The sequence below is a fragment of the Phoenix dactylifera genome, chromosome 5 (assembly GCF_051530095.1).
Source record: "Phoenix dactylifera cultivar Ajwa chromosome 5, Ajwa_hap1_PhDact_Kaust_v1.1, whole genome shotgun sequence".
Lineage (NCBI taxonomy): Eukaryota > Viridiplantae > Streptophyta > Magnoliopsida > Arecales > Arecaceae > Phoenix > Phoenix dactylifera.
This window is the reverse complement of record NC_143194.1, coordinates 8704522-8731455: the sequence shown is the minus strand read 5'-3', so window position 1 is coordinate 8731455 and position 26934 is coordinate 8704522. Positions and strand designations below refer to the sequence as shown.

At 36.7% G+C, this 26934-nt stretch overlaps 1 protein-coding gene across 10 annotated transcripts; it reads right to left on the bottom strand.

The window, feature by feature from the left end:
- Nucleotides 1–1980: 1980 nt before the first annotated feature.
- Nucleotides 1981–25797, bottom strand: LOC103718086 (FCS-Like Zinc finger 8-like). 10 transcript variants are annotated; one of them, XR_003387697.3, is made up of 5 exons: nt 24762–25797; nt 23612–24526; nt 22637–22739; nt 5995–6330; nt 1981–5838 (listed from the first exon to the last, which is right to left on the bottom strand). XR_003387697.3 is itself a non-coding variant. In XM_039116322.2 (4 exons), exons 2-3 carry the CDS (start codon nt 24514–24516, stop codon nt 22640–22642), a joined length of 1005 nt encoding a protein of 334 aa, XP_038972250.1. In that variant the 5' UTR covers nt 24517–24526; nt 24762–25797; the 3' UTR covers nt 8772–9223; nt 22637–22639. The 10 variants fall into 10 exon arrangements, 6 of the variants coding, with proteins under 6 accessions (XP_038972250.1, XP_038972251.1, XP_026664647.2 ...); XR_015986957.1 differs by having other exon boundaries at nt 5995–6276; XR_005507079.2 differs by having other exon boundaries at nt 5995–6174.
- Nucleotides 25798–26934: the final 1137 nt, after the last annotated feature.

Sequence of the window (26934 nt, the reverse complement as noted above, 5' to 3'; positions counted from 1 at the left end):
TAGGCTCTTCTATAAAAGGAAGTACAACCCTAGGCCCTTATGCCTAGGGCTAAAGAGGATGCCTAACTCCTTAAACTATCCACTATAGCACTTTAAAGCCTTGTCTAGGTCAAAATTTTATATTCGCTTATCTACCTTCTTATCTTTCTAGCTTCTAAGCTATAAAGAACTGGTGGTGACTCTATACCCACTTTGGAATGTGATTATGGCCCTTTCTAGGTTTGATCCCAAGATCCTCATATGTTCCCCTTGTTTAAGCCTCTAGCATCTTTATTAGGCTAAATATCCATTCCCTAGTAGAGTCCAATAACAAACATCACATCAACCCATGTTTAGTCTCTAAAAGGCTTGTGCTACAATATTCCTAGTCTAACATGAGTCATAGGTCATGTCTACTCTGATACTAGTTGTAATGATATAGAATCTCACCCAAATTATTAGCCAAAAGTTATTATTTGGGTTTTTTTACCCTATATAAGTACCTAAAATCTAGTCAGAGGACAACCAATATGAGACCAAACATATGTTTCTCAGGTCCTCAAAACAAACATACTTCAATGCTTACCATCGATAATTATTACTAAGTGAGATGGAACTTGCTACTAAAATTTTTTAAATGGAACCTATGACCAAGTAAATTAAGCTAATGATGGGAATAAAGATGTTGTTGGGGATGGATGACTCAAATTGAAGGTGAAGGATTGGAAACAAAAGTTGCTAGCAGAGGAGGCAATGTATTAAAAATAGAACAAGGACCTAACAGATAAGTATGAAGCTGCTTAGACATATTCCTCATTTTGGATATATCTATGTATGTATGTATGTATGTATGTATGTATGTATGTATATATATACATGTATGTATGAATGTATGTATGTATATTTTCTAGGATGCTAGAATTTGTGCACCACTTGCAATGTTTCAATTTTTGAGAAAATCTCTGGTGTGTCTTGTGTGTATAGTGTGATGCCAAAAATAGTGTCCACCCTTCTTGCAATATTTCTAGCATATTTTTTCTTTGTTTTAGGGAGGTTGTCGCATTTGTCATAGGGTATATAGGCGAAAGTATTTAGGGTTTACAGTTGTTCATGAGTTCTTCTCCATGTGAGGTGGTGGTCAATGTTTGTATTTTTGTTTGTTCGTTTTTTGGTTAATCATGATATAGCATGTGTTGCTTGGTGGGTGGATTTGAGGAAGTTGGGCAAATAATGGAAAATAATATATATGACAATAATATTATAATAATAATATGATTAATAATATATTATAATATAATATATATCATGAACACTCTAAAATAATATGATTTTTCATTCCTTAGATAGTTAGGGCAATTTTACCTATTGGACTAAGGGGCATTTTGTCTCTAAATTTTAGACTAATATGACTGCCATATGGTGATCTTAGAAACTCATCGTCAACTATAGGATTAATATCACTGGGTTAGGCGGTGATTTTAGAAGTGGAGGTGATTTGGGATTATTGTCACATAATATCATTGGATGCAACTAAATGCATTAATCTAGTCACCTCCACCCACATCACCATTGATCTGGTGCACACTGCTTAGGATGGTATTTAGTAACCCAAATGGGATCACTACAATAATCTTAGATCACTAATGATCCTCATTTCAAGATAATCTAATCCTTGACGATCTAAAATTATCGCATTTAATATGGTATGTTCTAGCAATTAAAGATCCTCAAGTATCCATGAGTAACTTGTTTGGTATGCTATCCCTGATATATTTTATATGTTTTGCAACTATTAAAAAAATCTCAAATAAATCATAGAAAAATTATGTTTTGTTAGCAAAAGTATTAATCCTATAAAGATATAAATTATGTTATTACAGTATTGACATTTTTTTATTCTTATATTATCTTATTATTTAATACTAATATTATTTCAATTAGAAAAATAAGGCAAATGGAACTAATAGATTAAACAGGTTCATAATATAAATATAAAGCACAATAATATATTTCTATTATAATCATAAATATAACTGAACAATAATATGACAGTAATATGATTCACAATATTATAATGTAATATATATCATGAATACTATAATATAGTATGATCTTTTGCCTCTTGGGGAATTGGGCCAATTTTTTCTGTTGGACTAAGTGGATTTTGTGTCTTCAAATTTCAATCCAATATTACTACTCTAGGGTCATCTTGGGAATCCAATCTCTAGGCTTTAGTTAACATCACAAGGTTGGACGGTGATTTTAAGAGTAAGGGTGATTTGGGATTACTACTATATAAGATCACTAAGGTGAAATTAAATATAGTAGTCTCATCACCTCCATACATATCACCATTGATCTTGGGGTCATCACCCCATACCAAAAGCCATTCAGAGTTTTATCTTTTGGAAAATTGATATCTAGACCCTTTATGGACCAGACTGTAAATAATCTTTTGCCCCTAACGACCATAAATTTAACTCCATTCAGGATTTGTGTTTTACTTTGACTCCTAGCCCATGTTAATTAATTTTTGAGACCAAATTACATTTATCATTATTGTTAGGGTCCTGCTAGCAGCATTCTCCTCTTCTAATCCCCTACATGCTTTTCGGCCAAGGTGTTCTCCTTTCCACCACCTAGAGAGAGAGAGAGAGAGAGAGGAGGAGGAGGAGGGAGAAGGCTACGCTTCATTAAACTTAACTCATTGAAGCATGTTAAGGTTTGTTGGTGGTGGTGGGCTTCATAGAATGAGATCTATGAATAGTGGACTTCTTTAATGGATTAAGTGTTTAAGGTAGGTTACAAGTTTCAAACCTTTCTACATTTCTTTAATGGAGGAAACTTATAGGTACTGGGAAATTATTTCTCTTTCTTTTCACCAATCTTTTGTTTTATTTATTCATCTGCTATCTCTTTGCCATTCTTTATCTGTTCTTATTTTCGCTTTTGAAAGTGTGATAGTTGGAAAATTGTTTTGACTAAAATTCAAATTTTTAGATGGAATTTGGAAGCTTGCTTTGGGGAAAATATTCGGGCTTAATCTGGCTTAAACTGTTGAAGGACTTGAAAGACACTATGTGCTCAATATTTATGGCTATGTGCTAATGTGGCAATAAGTGTCACCAATTTTCTCTCACATGACATAGGGATGGGAGCATTTAGTTTTGCCAATGATAGATATCTAATTTTATATTCCAAACAATAGTAGTGTGCTTACTACTCTCCTGATGGATAAAGGTGTCCATGACATGCATGAAATTCATATTGAATTAAAAGATCGAATCATTAAATGATTATCCATTTGACTTAAGATAATACAGAAAATCTAATATCCCATATACTTATTATTTTCTTTTTTATGGCATTTTAAAATCTATTATTATGCATCAAAATACACTTGCTATTCTGTAGTACGTATTTAATAAACATTTTGTGTGCTTATTGTTTTTATCGAACATAATCTTCGACTGTGCCAAGCTAATGATCGTCTACACACTTGTTACCATATAGCACATATCAAATAGATATCTACATGCACTTACTGTTCATTTTTGACACATCTAGTATAGTTTTCGATGCATTGTCTCTATTGTATACTTTTGTTTTATTTTACATACTTAACAGTCAAATACATAAACTTATTTCTATATAGCAACATTTAATGTGGTCCATGAAAACTATCTTAATTGCAAATAGTTTAGTTGCCTAACGTCCTTGAAATAAAGTCTTTCTTCACATTTTTGGATAAAAGTGAGCCATCATATAAAGCTGAGCAAAATTGCCCTTGCAAAACTAGTTATAAAGGAAACAAGTGCTGCTAGTGTAGAGAAACTATACCTTGAAGACATTCTTAAGATGCTTGGAAGTATTCTATAAAATGCGTTAGTCATGAGTTCAAGGATGTAGAAACTCTTCGCGACCAAATTTACAGCTTTTGTGATCATCAAATTCATATTTTATGGGGGTGTAGATTGTATACTCATGCTTCTTAGCTTAGGAAATATAATTATTTTTCTACAAAAAAGCTGAACCATGTTCATCCTTGTAATGGAAGTTTGCAAGTTCAGTTGCAACCTAAGGGTTTTATGTAGCAGATCTAAAGATAAACTTTAAGATACTCCACTACAACATACTTTATTATATGAGCCTATTCATATGGTAAAGGCCATTTTTTGAGATTATGGTATGGAATTGCCATATCACCAAGCTTGGCAACATCATAAAGGTATTCTATGGTGACATATCACTTTCTAATAACTAGCTATTCTAGTATTATGATGCCATTCTTGAATTAAGCCTTGGTATTGTAGTAGAATAAAAAACCACCAAAGGTCAGCTCACCCACCTATTCATTTTATTTCCTTCTTTAAGCAAGTATTTCCTTATTTGATGTAGATCTTTTTGATATTTATGGATGAAACCTTTTAAGACACAAGAATGGAGTAGTACTACTTGGTTACTTCTAAAGATGTAAATGGAGATATGTTCCCACCAGTGTATGTTGTGGTGAAATAGGAGGCAGCTGATATATTTGAGAGTGGTTTTGTCTAAGTCTTAAAAGCAGTGCTAGATAATTGCAATGATTATCATGGAAAATAATTAGTACCTACAATCATTAGGTATTTGCCAAAGCCGTGCTGGTGTACTTCTTTGCTACTTACTATTCATATTGTATTTGGCATGTCATGATAATTTCAAAGATCAAATTTGCAACATCCAATTAAAATTTTAAAACTTTTATCAAAGCTTGTGGTAACTTGGGTGCTTAATATTAAATGCTTGTATGGTGTCCATGCAGGTGCTTATCTACCATAAAACAAATGATAGGAAGAGACTGTTAGAGTTATTAAATGCTACTATTGTATAGCTAGTGTTTCTAAGAAGCTAGTGGACAAATGAGTAGAGGATGACCCTTGGATGCGGAAATTTATATGTGATAACATTAGTCAAATGCAACCTTTCCTGGTGTTCGTTGAGATACGAGGGATTACCTTTGAGAAAAGTCACAAAATTGTAAATTTTTATGAATGATGAATTCAGAATATATATTGAATTTTACTTGTACATTAGTGATGAGTACTATGTCTAATAAGCATCAGAACTATTGTTGCTAGATTGCTTATGCACTGCATTTCTAATATGAGAAACAAGCAGATATTATTATATCATGAACTCTTAGGGCTCGTTTGGTTCGCGGGAAGCAATTTTTTTTCTAGAAATATGATTCCTGAAAAAAAGATTTTTAGGCAGAGAATGCCTGAGAATGTACTTTTGGTATGTTTAGTTAAACATGAAAAAGTTACAGATTTACAGCGTGCTTATGTTTGGTTGACCATCTACTTGCTTGGAAAAGTTATATATAATTCATATTATACCCTTAATAAAAATTAGGTCTTTAATGTCTCTTTAATGTTGAAGGGTCTTTTTGAGAAAAATAAAGATGGAGTGATTTCCGCCTCATGAAAAAGTAACTTTTCCATTTTTCTCATAGAAAAGACTTTTCCATGAAATGTGGAATTCATATTCCTATGGGAATACAACTCTCTCATCTCTCTCCTTTGAAAACTCCAACCAAGCAAGAGGCATCTCATTACTTTTCCGTTGACCACCCTTTTCCCCCTTCTTTTTCCGCGAACCAAACGAGCCCTTCGAAGAGAAGTCGATAGGATATAGCAACACACATATTTTCTTGTTGTTCACAAAAAAAAAAATAAATCAAATGTCCAATATCTAGTTTCATAAGTATATACAAAAGAAGTAATTAACTGTTGCAAATGTAAGCCTATCAACAATTATAAGATACTGCAATAGTAGCCTACCCAATGGAGATACCATCATCTATGTCGAAAATGCAATCTGCAAGAGATGGAAAGAAGTACTACCTATATTAGTAGGGGAGCATGGAAAAATTGTATAGTTAAAATCTTAGTTATTAGTATTTTATTTGCAAAAGTATTTTTATGACTATGATTGCTTAACCATAATTTGAATTGCTTGCATTGGTGCTCTTACCTCAATTATTGTGATCTCCTGCCTCTTGTGGTATTCTACCACTACGACCAAATGCATAGATCCGTACATTTGCATGACTTCTGGTGTGTCGAAACATCCGAGAAAGATCTTGATTATTTTTTAAAGGGAAATATACTACTCTTCCATCAAAGAGTACTTCATAGCGCAATCCATCGAAATCTACAATTGGCCAAAATCCATGTCGCCTACTAAATATCTTGAACTGATTGAAAAGCTTGCCAAATCGCATCTTTCTAGGATCTACCTATAGAGATTGGGTATCTCCATTGCCCAATACAAATACAATAGTAATCTCTGGCATATTAGCAGAAGTTTCTAAAATAAACCACAGTATCAGCAACATAGATTAATGACTACTATTTAGAAAGATGCAAAAATAAACAACATGACATCTAATTGGAGAGTGTATAATGACAGACATGTAGAAAATGAATATTGGTTAATTAGTAATTTCTTTTAGCACCATTCTATTTAAATTTGTAAGGCATACTTGTTGTAGATTCTTGCCTTGGAAGGAATGAAGTCTAATTAGAGAGAGAGTAACAAAAGAAATATATTAGTTCCGTACTTACAAACCAACAGTAATATTCAATAGCAATGCAAGTTAGGTTATCATGCACTATTATCTATGATCACTTTGCAATCTGTAATTTTCAACTGTATTATTTGAAATTAGATTTGTGAATTAGTAAAAGCAGCTAAACCACACCCACCTCAACGAACCCTAAAACATCCTCAAAAACACAAAAAATGCAATCTATCTAAGACAAGTCTATACCAAGGTAGAAAATATAGGACACATTAATAAAAATAGGAATAACACAAAAAATAATCTTTCTAAGACAATCAAAACTCGAAACACCCTAGTTAAACCCAAAGCTAATTCCATTTATTGAAAACTCATAAAACATTTATAGGAAACGACAAATCAACAAAACAAAGGAACCACTCTTCCCACTCAAAAAATTGGACAATTAAAATCTATGAAATGAAACAAATCATAGCAAGAATTGGAAACCAAGGACGACAAAACCAAATCACCAAACTAGAAGACAACATCACCTAGAATATCACCTTGCTCCATACATAAACATAAAATAAGGACTGGTTTGCTTTGCCATGCAATTTTCCATCTTAAAACATTTCTGACCATGATATGACCAGTAAAAATTTTCAATTTCAAAACAATTCAAACATGTAAGAAAAACTATAAGGGCAAAACCTTTCGATACAAAAACAACAAAATAACAAGGACAAAGTACATAGAACAACAATAAAAGAAAGAAAAGAAACTCATGAGGAACAACGAAAATGTCCCATGAGGATCCTCGAATTGTAGGAAATCACCAATGGTAGAAAAAATATAAGCACCACGAAAAAGAAAAAAACAAAATCAAAGGAAGAAGAGACTCAGATGAATTCAAAACTATTATTCATAAAATGGCATGATGGAGAGAAAAGAAGAAAACAAAACAAACTTGACCTTTGCCTGAGAAACCATCCAAACCTAGATGAAGTAAATTGTCCCTAGCACAATATAAGAAGTGATCATCTCTCAACAGCCACAAACCCTGGACCTCTAAACAGGGCTAGAAAGTAAAATAGCAACACAAAGCCTTTGATGGAAAAACAAATAAACCTTGCTCGCCATCACCAATTGCTCTCCTATATATCCTTAAACCCAAGAAAGTGCTAAGTAAACATCATAATCAATAATCTCAAGACATTCACAAACCCTAGACCTCCAAATGGGGGAAAAAACAGAATTGTAACATAATAAGCCCTCGACAAAGCAAACTTTATACGCCATCACTGACAGCTTACACAAAAATCCCCGAATTGGAATAACAAAAATCCTAATCCATCTCACCGATATAAACCAACCAAAGATTCGGAAAAGAAAAATAAATCTCTTAGCAACAAAAGATTCTTACTATCATCAGCCTGGTTGCAAATGGGTTGGGTCGACCAATGTCCTGACCCAATTTAGACCTGATTAAACCTGACTCGATCAGTATTTGGAGACTTACGGGTTGGGTTGGGTTGGGTTGGGTTCAAAAGTTGGCCTCAATCTAAATTCCTCATCAAGTTTAGTTCTTGTATTTTTTATTTGACATAACTTAACCAATATATCGTCTAGGCCTAATTTTGATCAAGAAAAAATTGGCCCGATTTGATTGTAATCCAATCAGTCCTGACCTCAAAAAACCATTCCACATATTTGTTCAAATACTAATGATTACCTTAGAGAAAATAATACAAAATTCTAAATTTTTAAGAATGATATATGCTTGAATTTTCATTGTATATTAGTGATGAGTATTATATCTAATAAATGTTGGACCTTTGTCTATAGTTTGCTTATGCACTGCATTTCTGATATGAGAAAACACAGATATTATTATCTCAGAAACTCTTAGAAGAGAAGTTGATAGAATGTAGCAATACATATATTTTATTGCTCTTACAAAAATAGGTAACTATCGGACGTCTAATACCCGGTTTTCAAAATATATATATAAAAGTTAATTGTACCAAATATAGAGACTATCGAGGATATTATACAATAAACTTCCCAAGAGAGATACCATCATTTGTAGTGAAAACATAATTTGCAAGGCATGGAAAGAAAAACTACCTATATTAATAAGCAAGCATTGAAAAATTGTATAATAAAAATTTTGATTATTGGAATTCTATTTGCAAAACTATTTTATGTTTGTGTTTGCTTGACCATAATTTGAATTGCTTGTATTGGCGGTGCTCTTTCCTGAGTTAATGTCATCGCCTACTTCTTGCAGTGTTCGCAAAATTATTTTATGCCTTTGGTTGCCTGATTATAATTTGAATTGCTTGTATTGGTGCTCTTGCCCGAGTAATTGTCATCCCCTACTTCTTGCAATATTATATCACTACGACCAAGTGCATATATAGATCCATACAACTGCATGATATCTGATGGTCGAACATCTGAGCAAGATCTTGATTATTTTTTAAAGGGCAACTACTGATCTTCCATCAAAGAGTACCTCATAGCACGAACCATCGAAACCTAGAATTGATCAAAATTCATAGCACCTGCTGAATAACTTGAATTGTTTAAAAAGCTTTCCAAAGTGTATCTGTCTAGGATATACCTCTTGAGGCTGGGTCTCTCCATTGCCCAATACAAATACAATAGTATCCTTTGGCATATTGACGGAAGTTTCTAGAATAAACCATAGAAGTAACATAGATCAATATGTATTATTTAAAAAGATACGAAAATAAACAACAGTATGTACAAAATGTGGTATTTCAGAACAAAAGCACCACATTTACTATAATAATATGAAAATAAGCAAATAAACCATTAGAAAATAGAATAAATAGGGTAGAAGGTGGTTAGGGATGCTTGGTTAGCATTTTCTGAACAAGTAGGTAGGAGATTGAGGTAGGGCATTGGGTAGCTGGGGTGAGGCCCTGCTCGGTTGTGATCTTAGTTTCATACGTTAAACATATAAAAACAATCTCTCTGCATGCAGAGATAAAGCTATATATATGTGACCCTTTCCATACCTTATAATGAGGAACCTCATGCGCTAGACTGTCTTTTTTTTCTAAGAGCAGGTGCACCAAGATAATTGGAGACTCCGAGCTAGTAATTCATCAGCTAATTGGAAGCTATAAATACACTAATGAAGCTATCATGCCCTTACTTCGGATAGCTAAATACATTCTCAGATGATCCAAGAAAATCTTACTCAAGCACATCTTGCAAATCATCAACCAATAAACTAATAACGTGGCACAAGTTGCATTTGGCATGCATATAATTCTACTATCAAAAGAAAGTACGGGTGCAACTTGGGTTGAGCTCAATCTAAACTTAATTGCTTAACCTGCTCATTGGGTAGTCTTTTTGGATAAGATCTTGAGTTGTTATAATAGTATCAAAGCGGACCTAGTCCATTGCCCATATGAATTAGAGAATATTACAGCATGGGTCTAATTGGGTTGACCACAAGTTGATCCTGGTGTTTGTAATTGGATTTGTCGTACTTATAATTTGATTTGAATGGATTTGATTCCTTGATCTAGCGAGGACACCAAGATTTATATATAGAGGATATGTGAGGATCCATGCATCTTGGATACGTACACAAAACCAAGAAACCTAAGTAACACCTTCGAGCTTGTCTTTGCGGGTGAGATATTGAGTTATTATGGGTCATGCAAAAGTTAAAAATGGCGAGGAGCCCGAAATAGAAAGAGAAATGGTGAACCCCATCCTACCTATATTCATTTAGGCCTGTAATTTCTTTGTACATTTTGCCCCCTTCCTCTGCATTTACTATTAAACAATACAATGAGATCTTTTCTATATTTTAAACATATATTCCATAAAATTTTAGCTTGTAACATGATTCTTTTGCGTGGTAGAATGCATTTACAATCAAGCGCAGTAAAATTAATCAAAGCCCAAATGAATAGCAAATATTGTGGGTCTAGTTGTGCAGACGTGGACCAAAGTCACTTTCCCCAAGGGGACTTAGGTCGACCATGATAGCAATAGCCAGTTAAAGTGTGAAGCCGAAGTTGCTTTTGACCCAAAGTACACCTTTCCCCAATTTTGCACAATTTGTGAGGGGTTTAATGCCCAGAATTTTATGGATCTTTGAATGTTTTATTAGGACTTCATAAGGATGGCTCTTGTAGAATTTATATGGATGGTTTTCTATGAATTTAAATAGATCAACTGACCTATGAAAGATTTTTATGGATGTTTTTATGTGCAATGGCTCATCCTTACAATGCTGTTAGAGTTCGTAGCAAATGTGGTGGCTGCAAATTAGATGGCCATTTAGGTGGCAACCTTTGCAACCACCTTTTTCTATGTGAGGTGGTAGAAGATTAGAGAGGCATCGAGAGGAAGCCACTTGGAGGAATTACCTGTTAGAATAATTTCAAAATATGAGCTTACACTGATTGCGTATTTTTGTTTTATAAAACGGGTTAGACGTATAGCTCAGAATGGTACTATAGTTAAGCCCAATATGATATGTGATCATTTTGTTTATGGGCTTTGTGCACCTTGAATGTATAGAATTGAGTCCTATTTATTGTGGTAATTTTGGTATGTAGGCTAAGAAACTCAATTAGGGTTTTGGAGCCTTTAATGGGAAGGCTCCCTTGTATTTCCTATATAAAGGCTAGGTACTCCTCTCCTCTCCATATGGTTGATAGCTTGCCCCATTGATGGCTATCTTTTGTGAGGAGCAAGGAAGGGAAGATTCAGCCGCTATTATTTCAGGTGATTGAAGAACGTATTCAATATGTCTTCCGCAGGTATATCTCTCAAACTTGAATACTGTATTATTGTGATTCTGAATCTTAGCATGTTATTATTTATGACTCACAATTTGTATCAAAGTGGACCCGGCCCATAACCTATGTGGACTAGGGGACACTGCAGCACGGATCCATTGGGGTTGACCATGGGCCAATCGTGGTGTTTGTGATTAGATTTGAATAGATATGAACCCTTAGCCTGACGAGGACGTTAGGGCTTGAACAGGGAGAGTATGTGAGGACCCGTGCGGGGGTGTGTTTAATCCCACATCGGTTATTCGCTGGATAGATCTTGGGTACTTATACAGAATAAAGGAACCCAAATAATACCTTTCGGTTAGTCATTTTGGGTGAGATCTTGGGTTGTTACAAATGGTATCAGAGCCTCCATGCTAGGATTAGAATCCTTCATACACAATTATGATTTCATCTGGATTTATGGATTAATTTTATGCATTGGTGAATAGATCTTCTGCATCTTCCATCATACACAATTATGATTTCATCTGGATTTATGGATTAATTTTATGCGTTGGTGAATGGATCTTCTGCATCTTCCATTGATAATCAAATATCTGATTTGATTTTATTTTAGATTTGCATGAAATATGATTGTGTATGATTTTCGGATTATTAAAAAAAAAACTCCTCTGTGTTTTTCCTTCTGCAGAAGGTTGCTTTTTTTTTAAAAAAAGGAGGGCTTCCGTCGCCGCTAGCCGGCGCCTCTGCGTCGTGCGAGGTGGAAGAAGGAAGCCGAGGTGGCTCCCATCTTTCTGCCACGGGAGAACGCCCGACCCCACGAGCCCGGCCACCCCACGGCCGAGCTCGGCGACTCCACGGGCCGGCCACGCGCCTCGTGGCGTCGCGGCGACCTGGAGATGGGGGTCACCGGCCACGGGTGGTGGCCGGCATAGTGGCTGCCATGGAAGGCAGCCACAGGTTGCTTCAAAAAAAAAGAAGGGCCTTCCTCTCCGCTGGCCGACGCCTCTGTGTCGTGCGACGGCCGGCGGAAGGAGGCCGAGGCGGCTCGCCCGCCACCACCGCGAGCGGACGGCCGCTCCATGGCGCCACAGCAGGCGGACGCCGCCGCTGCGGGCCGGGGTGTGTCCCGAGCCACCCCACGGCCGGCCGTGGGGCGTCGTGGCGGCCCTGGGAGCGTCGTTGGCCACTCGCAGTGGCTAGCGTGGGTGGCGGCCATGGGTGGCAGCCACGGGCTGCCACCATGGGGCAGCAATGGGTAGCAGCCACGGGCTACTTCCCAAACAAACAAAAAAAAAAAAAAACAGGGGAGGCGGCGCAGCTGGAGGAAGAAGATAGGGAGAAAATTTGTTTAGGTTTTCTTTAGATTGGGCTTGCGTTTTGTGAAGCCCAATCCAAATTGGTCCATGGTTGCAAGTTAGGCTCTTATATATAACACCATAATGGGTTTTGGGCATGGGGCTAAGAGTTAGCAACCCATTTAATTGTTATTTAAATATTGAATAATCTGAATCAAGGCCCTCATGCATATTAATTATTGAGGTGTTAAATTAATAAATTGTTAAATTTTGGACATTTGTTGCTGCCATATATGCCTTTTGTAATTAACATCTTTTTTAATCAATCACATGTATTTTTGATTATGTTTGAAGCATGTTTGATGATTATGTTTTTGTCACATAAATCATTATTTTTGTGATTGAAATTTGTTGGGCATAAAGACTATCCTTATTTTCCCATTAAGAGAATATTTTGAAATTGAAGTGGGTGGTAGTCACCAAAGTGGCACACTCACTGATATTTATCTGATTTTCTCAACAACAACAAAAAAAAGGGTAGCATTGCATTTTGCCAAATCATTGAATGTAATATCTTGCCCAAAGGTGTTATTGTATATGATGATTTGGAAAAATGATATGAAGTGATTAATGGGATTGCATTAGCCTAGAATCATCATTCTGCCCAAAAGTGATGGTATTTCGAAAGCTGATGTGATTTTGTTAATTAGCTTCATGATATGTCTTAAGAGTACCTTATAGCGTGTTGTGTTGTTAGCCCAAAAGCGACTCTACAATGATGCACCGAGGCTCTTATCGTAATTAGACTTATATGTTTACTTATATGTTTTTCAAGTTGATTACGGACTATCTAATTAATAGCCCAAGTTGATTAGATAAATATGTTATCATCCATTGATTGCATGCATCATATTTGGATGATATTAAATAAAATATGTTGTTTCCGCAGTTTTGAATGCCTCTTCCCTTTCAAGCCAATTGCCTGCTATTGAAACCTTGACTGAAAATAATTATGTGAGATGGAAACGAGATATAGAAATAGCACCATCCTAACCTATGAAACCAAATCGTCATGAGATAAGATACTGAATTATGCTCTATTAGCTTAGCATAACTATAGCTCACCGATCTCCAATTGAAACTAGCTACATCACATGCATCAAACTTAAAATGCCTTGTAGTGCATGTTGGAAGCTCTGGCAACATTAAGAAAATACTGAAGGCAAGAAGAAAAATTCCCATGCAGAATGCTAGATGAGGAAGAACGGCACCCATCCCTTTGCTACTCGTTAAGGCTTGCTGGTGGATAGATTGAGTAGGTGACATACGTTGAACATTGAATACCGGATACCGCACACTGGCGTCCTATTTCCTCAAGCATGGGCCTTAACCGGTTGTCCCTGGCATTGGGTCAACTAGAACTTTAGAGTGCTCACAAAGAGAGAATTAAGATTGATATGATTACTACTACTACATGGTAAAAGGGTTCTTTTTGTAATCATCTGAATACCCTTTTGCTTTGGGATTTTAGCATAGAAGGGTGTGGTTGTTGCAATGAAACCTCTGCAGTCACCAACTTCCCGAGGGAATTTGATTAGTCTTGGTAATCAAAGGGAGACCGCCCAACCCTAATAATTACAAGAACTAATAGTGGTAACAACCCTAGCATCTAATCATTAGAAACAAAAAAAAAAACTTAATTGCTTATATTATACAATGCCATTTTGCTGGCTTCCCATATTGGTTGGTAAGAAGTTCCTCTATATTGTGGCATAAGCATTTAGGGCACATTTCAAGGAAGCGAATGGAGAGATTGATGAAAGCTGAGATTCTACCCTCTCTGAATTTTTCGGACTTTGACACTTGCATAGATTGCACAAGGAAAAAGCCGACTAAAACTACAAGGAAGCGGTCCACTAGAAGCGATGGTCTTCTGGATCTAATTCACACCGATATTAGTGGACCGTTACCTTCTACTACATGTGGGAACAAGTACTTCATAACCTTCATTGATGTTTTCTTGCATTATGGTTATGTTTACTTGATTAGTGATAAATCTCTCGTTCTTGAGAAATTCAACATATTTAAAATGGAAATAGAAAAGCAATGTGGGAAGAGTATTAAAATTGTGAAATCTAACCGTTGTAGTGAATACTATGGTAAGTATGACGAGTCCGGTCAAAACATGGGTGATTTTGCTAGATTTTTATAAAAATGTGGGATAGTTCCTCAATACACAATACCAGGAACACCTGAGCAAAATAGTTTTCTGAAAGGCGTAATCGGACTCTGAAGGATATGATTAGGAGTATGATGAGTAGAACAAATTTGCCAGAATTCTTATGGGGTGAAATATTGAAATCTATCATGTACATTCTGAAAAGGGTTCCTAGTAAAGCTGTTAAGAAAACTCCTTTTGAATTGTGGACAGGTCGTAAACCCAGTTTAGCCTATTTTGGAGTTTGGGTCTGCCTAGCTAAGGTTAGGATTTATAATCCTTCTGAAAAGAAATTAGACCCCAAATCCACACCTGGTTTTTTCATTGGGTATCCAGATAGATCAAAAAGCTATAAGTTCTATTGTCCTAATCGTGGCACCAGAATTGTTGAGTTCATTACGGCGAAATTTTTAGAAAATGATGTTGGTAATAGTGAGAGTTCTGTGTTAAAGAAAACTTTTGCTGTACCGGATCAAGTTGTGGTTCTAATTTTCGTTGTACAAAAAAGAGTTATTTCTCAGCCGATTGCAACAATTAATGAGGAACCTGGGCATCAAGAAGAGCATCACATTCCTCCTCCAACTATAGTTGAGTCATTTTCTGAACTACATGTTATGAGATTACAAAGGAAAAGAAGATCTGCATTGCCTAATGACTATATTATCTACTTACTAAAAAGTGTTTTTAGTATTGGGCGTAATATTGATCCTATTTCTTTTAATGAAGCATTAACAAAACTTGACTCGGATAAATGATTGAATACCATGGAAGATGAAATGCCTTCTATGAAGAAAAATAGAGTTTGGAAACTTGTTGAACTTCCACCATATGTTAAGGCCATAGGTTGCAAATGAGTCTACAAATCCAAGTTAGACTCAAAAGGAGATGTTGAACGACAAAAGGCTAGACTGGTTGCTAAAGGATTCGCTTAGCGAGAGGACATTGACTATAATGAGATTTTTTCACCGGTTTCGTCCAAAGATTCCTTTAGAATTATCATGGCACTTATAGCACACTATAATTTGGAGCTTCATCAAATGGATGTTAAGACAGCGTTTTTAAATGGATATCAAAGTGAAGAAGTTTACATGAGGCAACCTAAAGATTTTGTCATAGAGGGAAAGAAAAATTTAGTGTGTAAGTTGAACAAATCCCAACAATGGTATTTGAAATTTGATGAAGTTGTGCTTCTCTTGTTTTTTGTTGAATTGGACCAATGCATTTATCTCAAGATCAGTGGGAGAAAATTCATTTTTCTTGTTTTGCATGTGAATGATATTTTACTTGCCAGCAGTGACCTAGCGTTACTTCATGAGACAGAAAAAATGTTATCTGCTAATTTTGAAATGAAAGATCTTGGAGAAGCTTTCTTTGTACTTGGAATTGAGATACAGCGTGATAGAGATCGTGGCTTATTGGGACTTTCACAGAAGACATACATACGACGCATCCTAGAAAGGTTCAATATGCAAAACTGTGCACCCGGTGATGTACCTATGGTAAAAGGGGATAAGTTTAGCAAAGCCCAGTGTCCAAGAAATGAACTTGAAAGAGAATCTTTGAAGAACATACCCTATGCAAGTGTTGTAGGGAGCTTGATGTATGCTCAAGTTTGCACTAGACCTGACATAACCTATGCAGTAAGCGTCCTTAGTAGATTTCAATCGAATGCAGGACAAGAGCATTGGAAAGCAGCTAAGAAAGTTATGAGATATTTGAAAAAGACTAAAGGTTATATGCTTACCTTTCAGCGTATAGATCATCTTGAGGTGGTAGGCTACTCAGATTTTGATTTTGCAGGATGTCAAGATGTTCTGAAGTCAACTTCAGGTTATGTTTTTATGATCGCTGGTGGTGCTATTTCTTGGAAAAGCGTTAAGCAAACTCTAGTGGCTTCTTCTACTATGCAGGCTGAATTTGTGGGATGTTATGGAGCTACGGTCCAAGCCATTTGCTTAAGGAATTTTATTTCTAGACTGAAAGTTGTTGATTCCATCTCGAGACCAATTACCATCTACTGTGATAATAGTGCAGCGGTGTTCTTTTCAAAAAATAACAAGAGTTCTGGTGGCTCTAAGCATATAGACATGAAGTACTTGATAGTCAGAGATAAAGTTAAAGAAGGGCAGACAAAAATAGAGCATATAAATACAGAGGTAATGATTGCAGACCCATTGACTAAAAGACTCGCACCGAAAGTCTTTAAGACACATTGCCAATATGGGCATTGTGGAAACTTTTGATATTTTGGGTTAGTGGAAGTTATTTATGTAAAAGAACTACGTTTTGGCTTGATCCTCTTTACGAGGTACGTAGGCAACCCATATGCTTTGGGTACAGCCTCTTCCAATAATAAAAATATTTATCTCCCTATTTATAATTCTGTTTTTTGTGCACAAAAATTATAATTATATTTGATCTCGAGATATAATGCATAAAGACATGATGTAAGTCTCTTTTGAGACATGTGGCTTCTTTTGAAGCATTTATGACGACCAATATGAATTAGCACACTTTTGATCAAATTTTGGTGCTAAATTCATACTACATACTACCACATTGGTTAGAGAATAGAAATCCATGTCGATAAGGATGTTAGCATTTGTAGCTATGGAGTGGTCTTACATCGATTAAATGGTGTAACGACTTCCATGTTCAATGTTGATGTTCTTGTTGGATCGGATCATGTATCCAAGGTGATTATCATTTGAGCTATATGTGTGGCCACTTTTGTAGTCTAACCCGAGAGTCGTTTTCTAAACAAAGTTTTTTTAAATTAATATGACAATCCGTATTCGCCCAAGTAGAAAAATGTTAGAATAATTTCAAAATATGGGCTTACACTGATTGCGTATTTTTGTTTTATAAAACGGATTAGACGTATAGCTCAGAATGGTACTATGATTAAACCCAATATAATGTGTGATCATTTTGTTTATGGGTTTTGTGCACCTTGGATGTATAGGATTGAGTCCTATTTATTGTGGTAATTTTGGTATGTAGGCCAGGAAACCCAATTAGGATTTTGGAGCCTTTGATGGAAAAACTCCCTTATATTTCTTATATAAAGGCTAGATCCCCCTCTCCTCTCCATATGGTTGATAGCTTGCCCCATTGACAGCTATCTTTTATGAGGAGCAAGGAAGGAAAGATCCAGCCGCTATTATTCCAGGTGATTGAGGAACGTATTCAATATGTCTTCCGCAGGTATATCTCTCAAACTTGAATACTGTATTATTGTGATTCTGAATCTTAGCATGTTATTATTTATGACTCACATTACCATATAATTCTTTTTCCATAGCTGCTAATGATATGAAAGTCCTCACACTCTGAGCTAATGATCATTTCCAGTCCCACAATTCATATCAAATGCCTTTATAGTTTCATGTTATATTTCATTGCTCCAATTTTTAAATTGGTTTTTGGTGGTACAATGATGGTTTTCAATCAATGAGTGTACTCTCAGGTGGATTGTATACTGCTGCTTATTATTACTTTGTTGCTCGTACCGATTGAATTGTTTGTATCATTTGTTCATAAGTTCTTATATACATTGTTATACCTGGCATAGATGCTATGGCTATATATGCGGTGCTTCTATCAAGCAACCATGAAGGGGAGTTTGTCTCCCCATCCTTGCCATGTTAACTACCAACCTATAAGGTTGGATGCAGCATGTCAGGTGTTTAACAGTCTCGTTTGTTACTCGTTTTCAGGACTACAAATGTGATCAATGACACTGGTTTATGCTTTAGATATTTATACAGTGGCATTCATGCGACGCAAAGAGCTTTCTACACTATATGTGATTACAAATTTTATTGCACTACATAACAAAAACATGAGATTTTGGGGTATGATTGAGGAAGTTGTGAAATTTATCATACTCAATCTGGGGTCTTGGGAGCCACAGGTTGCAAGCCCCCCCACCCTATATATATTAGCTTATCTTCAATAATATTTATAATTTGTTTTCCAAGATGATGGGCTCTCATGTTTTCATTTTTTATTTTTTACAATAGCTATCAACTTGGAAAATCTCAAACATTGAGAAAATCATTAAAAATAAAACAATTTCCATCTCCAGGGAAACATTCAAATTTTGGAGTTCACCTTGGTCGTTCTGTATTAAAAAGATTTTCATAGCTCACTTGTAATTTACTACGTACTTCAGACATTAATAATTTACAAGAGAGAGAGAGAGAGAGAGAGAGAGAATTTCATAATTAAAAATGACTAATAGAAATTATGATGTCAATAGTAAGAAAAATCAATGTTTTAAAAAATATAATATTTATAAAATTAAAAAATTAAAAAGGGTGAAAAAATGACTAGAATCCAGTGGGGCTAATCTCACCCCTCGCTTTAAGGGTGACTCTGTCCCAGCACTCAAAAGTTTCAACAAAACAGCGTAAGTGATTAGAAGCCACTTTCAGCTTCACTTTTATTTCTACAATCAAAAACTCAAAGTTTCAAAATCGAACATTTTCAACAGTTACTTCCACACAAACCAAACAATAAAACTATATTTTTACTAAAAGTCACTTTTTAAAAGTCACTTTCCAGAAAGCGATCACCTTCCATTTGACCACTTTCCTGCAACCAAAACCCCTAGCCATAGTGGTCTTTTGAGTTGATCAAAAGATAGTGCATGCTGAATCATAAGCTAAAAATTTAACACTTCTGGAAGCTTAAAGTTTCAGAAAAATTTGTATTTTGTAGCTGTTTCAATGATTGGAAAACTGGAAAAAAAAAAACAGAAATAAATTTTACCAAATTGACTAAAATTCTCCTGTTGGAAATAAATTTTCCAAGATGACTATAAGTCTATAATGTTCCTTTTTCCTTGGAAAATCTTTTCCATTTCCTTTTCTTTTTCCACTGTTTTCTAAACAACCAAACATACCCTAAGTATTTAATAGAGTATTATTCACATCCATGCACAAGTAAAGTCATAAATGAGTACTGTGTTCTTGAAGAAATCTTTTTAGAGATTTCAAGTAGCACCTTTTAGAGTTTTCAGGTGGTTTAGTTCATACAATGAAGTTTTAGGTGATCAAAACATCCAAATAATGATTTCTCCTTTATCATTAAGATCTCAAATGGTGCTCTTCCTTCTTCTCTTTCTGGAAATATCTTCCTCAGAAATAAAACCAAAATGAAATCTCCTAGATCAGTAACCACACAGCCACCTTAACCTATTAATTTACAAGTCATTCCCTGTTTTATAAACAAAAACTGCCAGCCACCACATTCTTTTCCCTTCCAGATAAAAGCTCATCTTGGCTATCTAGCAAGTAAACAAGGTGTTTAAGAAAACAAACATATAACAAAATGAGAGGTACGATAATACTGAAACTAGCCTTCCACCAGATGATAAAATTCGACACTTCCAACCATACAATCTAGTTTCCTTGTTAACTACCGGCTGCTGCCGATCACAAAACTATCAAGTCAAAGAGAGCTCCATATGCATAACATTCAACACCTTGCGATTGAATAGAACCGTCAAGCACTCTGGATTTTACTTATCTTCTCCAAAAGGAACTAAAGCTGGAAAACCAAGCACTTATAGCCAAGTTAACCTTCAAGCCTGAAAGGCATTAATAATGGTAAGTAATGAAGATATCAACAGCTCACAAAATAAAGGGGTATAGTCCTCAAATTGTGAAGAGCAGATACCCTTTAATCTCTCAAACTTCCCAACTCCTGCAGGCTTACTTAGAAGGTTACTATCAATTAGGGCTGGAATCAGGCCGAGCCAAGCCACACATCCCTGCCCCAGCCGTCTGAAATTTTTTGGGATATCGACTGGGCTTGGATCCAAAAATATTATAAAATCCAGGCCCCAGACGGATCCTAGTCCAACCCGACTATCAAGTAGGTTAAAAGCTGGGTCAGATTTATAGTCAATTTTTGGATTTACATAGCTCAGTATTCTATCTAGCGAGCTTGAGTTGCCCATTGTGGGGGAAAGGAGGCGTTGTTTGCATGTCATGTTGGGATCCAGCCCCTTTTTGGATGAGAAAGGAGAGAAAGGGAAAAGGAAAGATAGATGGCATCTCATGTAGTTGAATGAACTGGATTACCATGAATGTTAATTTTCCTGGCTCATGGTAAACTACTACTTCAATTTGGATGATTAGCTCATTGATTCTATGATGCAGACAGATACTAAACCGCACATAATGTACTAGATTAGTTTATAAAATAGATGGTCACTGTATTGCCTGCACAAACCATTTGATATTGAACAAAGAGCATGTTTAGTATCTGTTACGATAGGAACAAGAAGGAAAAAGAGAAAAGAACAAGAGAAGAATAAGAGCACACAATATTTATGTGGCTTGGTCTATTGACCTACGTCCACAGCTAGAGACAATGTAAAAGCTTCACTAAAAAAAAAAAAAAATTACGGAGGACAAGATTACCTCACAAACTCTAGCCCCTAATATAACTGATCTCTAAGAAACTCAATTGCACTCTTCCTTTGGGGTCACAAGGGATATATATAATAGAGTAAACCAATTTAGACTCAAATTGGTCTTCCTACAATAGTCAAGTTAGGCTAATATATTACTGGTGTCCTAAGTCGATGTAGACTTGAACTCGTATCCTAAGTTGACCTTTGAGAACTGATGCAAACTCGATCTTCTAGAACTTGTAAACTTAAGACATACTCAACAACATCTAATTTATTTCACATATAGTGTGAAATTTCCTAAACCTATTTATTAGAACTCAAGTAGACTTGAAGAGCAACAGATGTTTTACATGAGTTTTCTGCACCACATTAGTCAAACTCAGTTCCATTCATCCAAAAGAAAGGATGAAACAGAGCTTATTCTCTATTCCAGGTCTCTCACTGCTTCTATTTTAAACTCTAAGGAAAAAAAGAAGAAAAAATTGCCCATTATCTTGGTTATGATGCACTTGCATACATTAGCTTAATAATGAGTGCCTACATAAAGATGCATCTTACCCATTCAAACATCTGAATGTTATGTCATCTAGTCTGTAACTAAACATACACCGCATGCATAAATTGTACTTAGTCTGTATGATACCAAATATGCTTAATTTAATGCCTCGACAAACTATCAGATTAAGTGTTTAATTGAATGAAAACCAACTCCATGCTATAAGGAGATGTACAGAAAGACGTTCTCCTAATTTGCCTGTTGTAATAAGACAATCTAATGGGACAAAGCCACTGATGATAACATAATTTATTATTTAGTACAGAATAAACAATGCATGCTATTTCACATATTGGACATATTTAGGATGAAGATGGGTGTAGTGCATCATTTCCATCCTACTCCATGGACACCGTTAAACTCATTCTGCTACCAACTTCTTACTAACATGAGATGCCAACTGAGACAGATGATAAGAAAATGTGATGGTAGTGGGTTCTAATACTATCGCATGGAAAGCAGTCAAGGTCAGGGGATAACATGACCTTGCCCAACATAGAATCCTTAATGAAAAACATAAATCCGGAATTCATACGTTACTCAGCCAAAAACTCTGGAAAACCCAGCAGCAACCAGTAAATCATCTCTAAGATTACTCAACACCAGCCTCCTCCATTGGAAAAAGAAAAGAAACTACTAAAGAGAGGAAAGAAACGGCCGCAAAAAATATATAACAAGATAATTTTTTGTACTATTTAAAACCTCATAACCCTAACAAATTTACAATAAGAAACAAGGAGAACACTCATCTGAGGCTGCTTAAGGATCTCTTTCAGCCATTAAAAGGAAGACAGCATGCCAAAAAAAGTTACCTTCTAGAGCGAATCTAAGAGGTCCGATGAACACTTCTCCATCTCTTCATCAAATAGCATCTCCTGGTAACGGCACTCACGGCTGCAGAATGCTTTTTCACCTCTGAAAGAAAACAAGAACACACCTGAGTTCTCATGCTAAGTACCACAATCTCTTCCCAGATTGGAAGAAGGAAATACTAGTAAACAGAGGGACCAACTAAAGAGAGCAGAGAATTATCAGGTGTCCGCTTCAAAGCGGTATCCCCAAACTTTACTAAAGAGGTAGAAGTGAGATGTATGTGAACATGGAACCTAGTGGAAATATGTTAACCCAGATAGAAAATTATGTTGAGAACACAACAAAGGAGGAATGTCATATAGTAAAGATAACAGTCAGCCATGCAAATTACAACATCCATGGATTTAAAGCTCAGGCAGAAGAACACCAGAATAAAAAAAAGGTCACTTTCAAAACAACCCCAACCTGAGGCACAAGCAGAGAAAGAAAAAGCTCTGATCAAGGGTTATCAGCAATGCCTTCCCAAAAATTTTGGACCCAGTAATCATCAAAAGAAATGCAAACCTCAAGAGCAATGACAGGTTCGTAAGTGGGAGCTCGAAACACAACTTCTACATAGCCAAAACATAAATAAACAAGTAAATAAACTTCTTCATTCATGGATACCACAAGCAAGAAAAGATTAAAATTCTGCATTAACCAATAATTGATATGGACATACCTACTAACAGCACATACGGCCAATCAAAAATAAGCTATAGATTCAGAATTATACTGGAGTAAGAGCAGATTTTTTTTCATTATAAGCGATAAGTTGAATCCATGTCCTGATGATCTTATAACTGCATAGTAAGGCTACCTTATAACAGGAACTCCATGGAAAAGTTTTCATAGACAAGGTACCAAGTTGCAAGCACTATAACTAGTTTTCATAGACCAGAATCACCAGATTATGTTAAAATCAGCAAACTAACCTATACATGAAAATGTCTTTCCCCTGCCCCAGATTCTTCCTGCAAGCATAGCAGTAGCTCAAGAAATTATCTGAAGTATAGCTCGAATGATCAGCCAAGGACCTGTTCTCCTTCCTCAAAGCAAGGAATCCAACACCACAGCTCCCCACTATGCAATTGTCAAAGATGTGAGTGGTCCTCGGATTCGGACCACGAGAAATCACACAAGTATAGTCCTCTGAGAGCTCCATCTCACTCGGGGAGAGGCACCCCGTAAAAAGGCGAGGAGAAGAAGTTAGCACATCAGCTTCCATGTTGGTCGATCCCATTGGAGATCTCCGGGCAGGCGAGTATAAAGCCAACTGAGAATTCTTAGTCTTGACACCGAATTCGATTGAGGAGTGAGGAGACTCAATCGAACCGGAAGGAGACATGGAGCTGGATCGGACAAGGGGAATCTGAATTTTAAGCTGCGAGCCAAACATCACCATCCTACTCTCTGGCTTGGAGGTCTGCTTATCAATTTTCTCATTGTTGAGAGCATCAACAAGGCCAAGTCCAATGCCTTTTGAGTCTCCACTGTCCCAGGGGTGATGTCTATCCTCATCAGCAGTGGTAGTAGCAACGGCATTTTTGATAGGCCTTCTTTGGATCCTATCAGTGAAGAAGGGGTTCCCAATGGCAGAAAAGGGTTTGGTTTCTAGTATGGAGGTTGGGCTCATGGCAGCCTCACAGTCTGAGAGACCCTTCGGAGAAAAGCCTGAGAAGAGCCTTGGAGAGGGAAAGAGAGAGGAAAATGTGGGCCTTCTATTGTTGGCAGTGGGAGATGGAAGGCAAGTGTCATCAGACATGAGGCCTTGGTTGTTGCTAAATGCTCTAGACCTCCGCCTCAGTGTAATGTCTTGCAGCTTTGATCTCAGAAGCATCGAAAAAGAACTGCAATGGCAAGAGAAAAAAGATTTAATACTTCATATAAAGACTAATTGCACCAAGAGGTAGAAGAAAATAAAAGAGTCAGATCTTCTGCTTTTTATTGTTTTTTATAACTTTTTCCAACTCCAAAAGCTGAATGGAAACAAACAAACAAACAAAAAAAACATAGCAACTCAATTAGCATTAAAATTATAAGAGCTCATGATATTGTCTAGCACTATCAAAAACATGAGATCACCTGGGCTGCTGGGGAATCCTCCTCAGTGATCATCAAAGGTAAGCAACCATATCCAGAAAAACGGAAAAGACCCAAGGGTCTCCTTTTTATTCTTTCTTCTGTTTCCCCCTTTATGGGTTTCTTTGATAAGAACTCCTCAGACCCTATCCTACAGAGCTTGAGAACAGAGACAACTGGATTTTTTAAGCTCCTATACCAGAAGAACAGAAGCAAAACGGTAACTACAAGACCAACAAAATCTACTCTAATCCACCTGCAATCCCGGTCCAGCAAGAAACTTGTAAACTTCAAAAAGAATATCCAACTGCTACAAACTCTTAAAACAAAGCCAGAAATCAAATATAAAATCACCAAGGAACATGACTATTTCAATCTACCGCACCAGAAAACAAAACTAAACAAAAACCAACCCTTCCCAGAAAATAATAAAAGTCACCAAGCAAGACAGATTCTTTCGTAACAGTTTGTTAACACCAATATTGAGGATCATCTTTCACAACAATCCATGAAGCAAAATAAAAGAGCAAACAAAATCCTTCGCGCTTCTCCTTTGTTTCGCTCTGTGGTAACCCCCTCACTCTCTACAACCTATCACTGACCCAACAAAACCACGCTAAAATCTAAAAGAAACGCAACGAAAACCCAAAATATCGGTACCTAAACCCCGAATATCCAAACTTGACTTCAAAAACATATAAAAATCGCACCTTTCCACTTCCTTTCACCTCTTCATCCACCCTCAACTTACAAAAAAACCATAAAAATCGCACCTTTCCACCTCCTTCCCCCCCCCCTCACCCGACTCAACTACTAGAAACTCATCAACTCCCCTCCCTTCCTCGTCTCATAGTTTAATTCTAACTCCATGATCCGTATCGTGAGCCGCCAGCCCTGCTTAATCTCCTACGGGACGCCCACGGCCGGAGGAGTTGATCCAGCCTCGAAGCAGAGCCAATTTAAAGAGCAAACCGGCGTGCTGAGGGTAGAGAGAGAGAGTTGGTTTCGTTTTGTCGTTTCTTCCAAAACCGCTACCTCTTCGATACGAGCGGCAGTTTTTTTTCCCACAGAAAAGACCTCTCCTGTGCTTTCCACTGGGCCCATCTGGTATAACCAATCCTATAGTAACCACCCTTTCAACAAATAATCTCACCTTTCTCAAACGCTCGCCATGTCAGGTGGGGACCACCACCGGGTAACATATTTTTGTTCCTCAAAACAATTGTTTTGTAGATTATTTGTTGCAAGGGTTGTCACTATGGTGCACGTATCTTTCTTCCAATTTTCTTCCCCTTTGGCTCTTTATCTCGCTCTCCGCAGGTCTTTTTCTGCTTTCCCTGGGTGGAGATCCGATCACTCGCGGTGCGATTACCTTCATATGTGACAAGCCGCTGATTGCGTCCGGGACTTGGGTGGCAAGTTGGTGTAGTGAGTGGGGGATTTGGGTAAATATCGTATCGGTAGGGGAGTGCAGGCGAGGTGACGACACGTTAAGATTTATATCCCGGGCAGTACGGGCTCTGCATGCGTTTCCTTCATTTTAACGGGGAGTGGAATGGTGGACCCCTCGTACGAGCTGACACGGGCTAAAGAGTATAAAAAAAGAAACAAGAAGTGGAGAACGGCTCGACTCAGTCATTCATTGGCTAAATGTGTAGAGCTTGAAACCATGGAATTTTCTTTTTCTTATAAAAGATAAAATTCTATGAGATCCCACTCAAACTCAGTTTATTCAAATTTAATCTCTGGTAATTTCACTAACTCGATTTGTTGTCACCATCACCTCACAAAATTCTTGAAAAGTTATTAAATACTATCTGTTGGGGTTGAAATTTGGCCTCAAGGTGACCACGCCGGAGGAAGCCGAGAAACACTGACTAGGACGTAGAAAGAGGGTCATCTTCTGCGCTCCAAGATATTTGCACAAAGCTTTGACTAAAGATTTCGACGAAAACCCTCCGATGGCTAAGTTAGTGTTGATCCAGCATTTTTTTAGAAAAAAAGTCTCTGAGTGTTTTTGATATTGCTTATTTATAATCCTCACAGGGGTGCTCAGATGGTTGAGATATGATCCATCCTCATCATAGAAGAAGATGGTATTGGCCAGGTGGCGTGTGACCAATGCTAGGGCTCGCTTGAGGCACACGATTTGAGTACTCCTTATCCACGGCATAGT

What these genes read in the sequence shown, in the direction of transcription:
- LOC103718086 (XM_039116322.2), bottom strand. Translation starts at nt 24,516, where the DNA reads ATGCTTCTGAGATCAAAGCTGCAAGACATTACACTGAGGCGGAGGTCT. An exon ending in AAAGACATTTTCATGTATAG is followed by an intron (nt 22,740 to 23,611) that starts GTTAGTTTGCTG and finishes GTTTTCTTTCAG; the next exon opens with AGGTGAAAAAGCATTCTGCA.